The 3,700-nt window shown below is 40.0% G+C and overlaps 1 protein-coding gene across 1 annotated transcript in view; it reads right to left on the bottom strand.

The window, feature by feature from the left end:
- The window catches only part of vwa8 (von Willebrand factor A domain containing 8), a gene marked incomplete at both ends in the record, with an annotated part of 104,173 nt that overhangs the window by 34,522 nt on the left and 65,951 nt on the right, over positions 1–3,700 (bottom strand). Inside the window, 1 exon segment of the mRNA XM_014029805.1 lies at positions 2,349–2,500. Within this exon segment, the coding sequence (XP_013885259.1) occupies positions 2,349–2,500 (152 nt within the window).

Genomic DNA, 3,700 nt, shown 5'->3' with positions numbered 1-3,700 from the left:
CCCAGACCCACACAAACAGTTTGTTGTCGAAGTGGATGCTTCGGATCTAGGAGTTGGAGCAGTTCTATCTCAAAAGTCTGAACTTGATAATAAGATGCATCCCTGTGCCTTTTTCTCCCGTCGTTTATCTCCTGCTGAGATAAACTACGATGTGGGCAACCGTGAACTGTTAGCCATTAAACTCGCCTTAGAAGAATGGAGACATTGGTTAGAGGGTGCTGAGGTCCCATTCCTCATACTTACTGATCATAAGAATTTAGCTTATCTCCAGAATGCTAAAAGGYTAAACCCAAGACAAGCCAGGTGGTCTCTGTTTTTTGCCCGGTTCAACTTCTCCATTTCTTACATCCCTGGTTCTAGAAATATTAAACCTGATGCACTTTCCAGACAGTTCTCTTCTGCAGAGAAAACAGATAAGGACATCAACATCCTGCCTACCTCCTGCTTCGTGGGTACTCTTTCCTGGGACATTGAAAACTCGATCCGCCTGGCTCAACAATCTGAACCCGACCCTGGTACTGGACCCCCTGGAACCCGGTTCATTCCCAAGAACATTGTCAGTAAGGTTTTGGATTGGACACACAATCATCGGTTCACCTGTCATCCTGGTATGTCACGTATGCTGTCATTTTCAAAACGATATTTTTGGTGGCCCACTATGCACCAAGATATMAAAGAGTTTGTTGCAGCATGTCCCATCTGTGCTAGAAACAAAAACAGTAAACAACAACCTGCTGGATTTTTGCAACCCTTACCCACGCCTGCTCGTCCATGGTCCCACATCGCTCTGGATTTTGTCACCGGATTACCACCCTCGGAAGGTAACACAGTTATATTAACCATTGTCGATCGATTTTCCAAAGCAGCACATTTCATCCCATTAAGTAAACTCCCCACTGCCTTCGAGACTGCTCAACTACTGGTCACTCACGTGTTTCATCTACATGGAAACCCCACGGACATCGTATCGGATCGAGGACCTCAATTCGTGTCACACGTCTGGAGGGCGTTCTGCAATGCTTTAGGGGCAAAGGTCAGTCTTTCCTCAGGACACCATCCTCAATCCAATGGACAAACCGAAAGGTGCAATCAAGAACTGGAAGCCACTCTCAGGTGCGTTATTAACAACAACCCCTCCTCCTGGTGTCAACATCTGTCTTGGGTTGAATATGCACATAACTGTCACACCTCCTCTGCCACTGGTTACTCACCTTTTGAAGCCTCTCTCGGATATAATCCACCACTTTTTCCTAAGGATGACATTGAAAACATGGTCACCTCAGTTCACCTCCACATACAACGCTGCCGACGAATCTGGAACCAAACTCAAAGAGCTCTTCTTCGCACTGCACAACAAAACCAGAGATTCGCCAATCGTCATCGTTCTGCCGCACCATCCTTGGACAAGAGGTATGGCTCTCCACACGCGATATTATTCTCAAAGATTTTCCCAGAAAGCTTTCCCCTAGATTCATCGGTCCGTTTCCCGTGGAGAGAATCATCAACCCCACTGCCGTCAGACTCCGTTTACCCTCCAACATGAAAATACATCCCACCTTCCANACTAAAGGTGACATAGATACTTTATTATGGTATTGTTGGAAAAATATATGTTGTTCAAAATGGTATGTCTGAATAAACAGGCTGGATTTCTTCTTTAAAACTTTATTTTCAATCTTCTGACTCCAATCAGGTACATTCAGCGCTCAGCAACACAGGCCTCAGTCAGACCTTCGGCTGAACCAAACCAAACAGACCAGAGCTCTGCTCTGAGCAGACACTCTGCAAAATACTGACAACTTCTTTTTTACTATAATAATGAATTGAGCTTATAATGTTCATCTCTTCCTGGTTACACCCTTGGAGGTGTTACCTTTTCTGTTAAGGCGTCACTCATTCGTGTTTAGGCTAAAAGAAAGAACACATGATAACACACACCAGCTCTTCGTTAGCTTCAACTTTACAGACTGAAATGATCAGAAAGTATAAAATACAATATTGAATCTAATATTCAATTAATCAGTTACAAAATTTCTTCAGCATAGAATTTAAATATATGTCTGAGAAACACATATGGCCCCTTTATATAATGATGATGATTTATTTGTTGTAACTCCAATAAACAAACTGAAAATAACCTCAAGACATGGATTTTCTAAACATTTAAATAAAGCAATTTGTTCATTCTTATTATTACTGTTACTATTATTATACTAGATAACATATATTTGTTTGTTCTGCTGAAAATGTTACTGTTTCATATTCTGACTTGCACTGTGTTCTATCTATGCCTTTATGTGATTTTATTGTGTATGTGATCCTAGTATCATGTGCTCCTGTTGTCTTACTCCTTAGCCAGTTTGACAGAAGTTGGCTTGGCCCCGATGGGAATCCCGTGTTTGTGCAGAGAATCTATCAAAACGTCCCGCAAGTCTTTGTTGTAAGAATCGAAGTCAAAGACGTTTCGCACCACGTTGGCCAAACCTTCGTTGGGAAATTTCTGGTAAAACAAAAGTGGAGAAGGAGAAAAAATAAATGAGTGGAAAATGCAAAAAAGAGTTGGAAAAACAAAGTAGAAATGGATCACTGATTGAAGCAAGAAACAGACAAAAGGGAAGACAAATTACTGAGTGGAATAAAAAGGAGGCAAGAAAAAAGTTGTGAAAGARCAGTTTCGTAAAAAATCTGCGGAGCCCACAAGTGGACATGGGGAGGTTTTATTCTTTTGCGTTCCCACGCAATAGTACTGCGTTACCTCGCAATACTTTTGCGTTACCTCGCAAAATAGTTTTACGTTCCCACGCAAAAGATTGTTTTGTATATGAACTGAATTAAATCAGACTTTTATTTTGAAATATCTGGTTACCAAAACAGGATGTGTCGCCACAAGTTTGTAAAATCTGCATTGATGTTGCGTGGCTGCACTGTGTTAAAATATCAACATATGACATACTTCCATGTGTGGCTGTGTGATATATTCATTCTGAAGCTGAGTTAAAGCAGTATCTAATGGTAAACATGTGAGCTTGTTAATAAACCAGAAGGCACAACAGTGATAAAATACTTTTGCGAGGTAACGCAAAAGTACTGTGAGGTAACGCAATACTACTGCGTKGGAACGCAAAAGAAAAAAAAKTCCCATGTCCCCTCGCGGACTCCGTAAAAATCCAAGTAAAAACAAAGGAGATGGAAATAAAAAAATATTGCTTAGAACTGATCAAAAGTTGTCAACATCTAAAAACTGACACTGGAAAATATATAGAACAACCTCATAGTGAATAAACCCAGTTGAGTTTCTAAACTGTATAATTTATAAGAACTGAATATCTGTTCTCAAACGGAAAAAAATCACCCTGAGGTTGTCATTATGGCAACATTTCTTATATTACATAGACATACAGTGCRTATAAAAACTATTTACCTCCCTTGGAAGTTTTAAGCTTTTATTATAATCAGTCAATCTAACAATCCATCTGTTAATCAAGGATGGATGTGAAGAAATTTATCCTGTTTAATACTSATTGTTAAAAGCACCACACATGCTGTTCTTTTCTATGTTCTGATAAATTATTTTGCAAAATAAAGTATTTTTATGTGATTAAGTGATGTACAATCTGCTCTGAGTGGCTGATGTCGTGGTCACCTCAAACAGAGTGTACTCTTTCCATATGATTAAGTACATGCCTGAAGCACTTAGAAC

Source organism: Austrofundulus limnaeus, unplaced genomic scaffold (assembly GCF_001266775.1).
Source record: "Austrofundulus limnaeus strain Quisiro unplaced genomic scaffold, Austrofundulus_limnaeus-1.0 Scaffold954, whole genome shotgun sequence".
In the NCBI taxonomy this organism is placed as follows: domain Eukaryota; kingdom Metazoa; phylum Chordata; class Actinopteri; order Cyprinodontiformes; family Rivulidae; genus Austrofundulus; species Austrofundulus limnaeus.
This window is presented reverse-complemented; position numbering and strand designations above follow the sequence as displayed.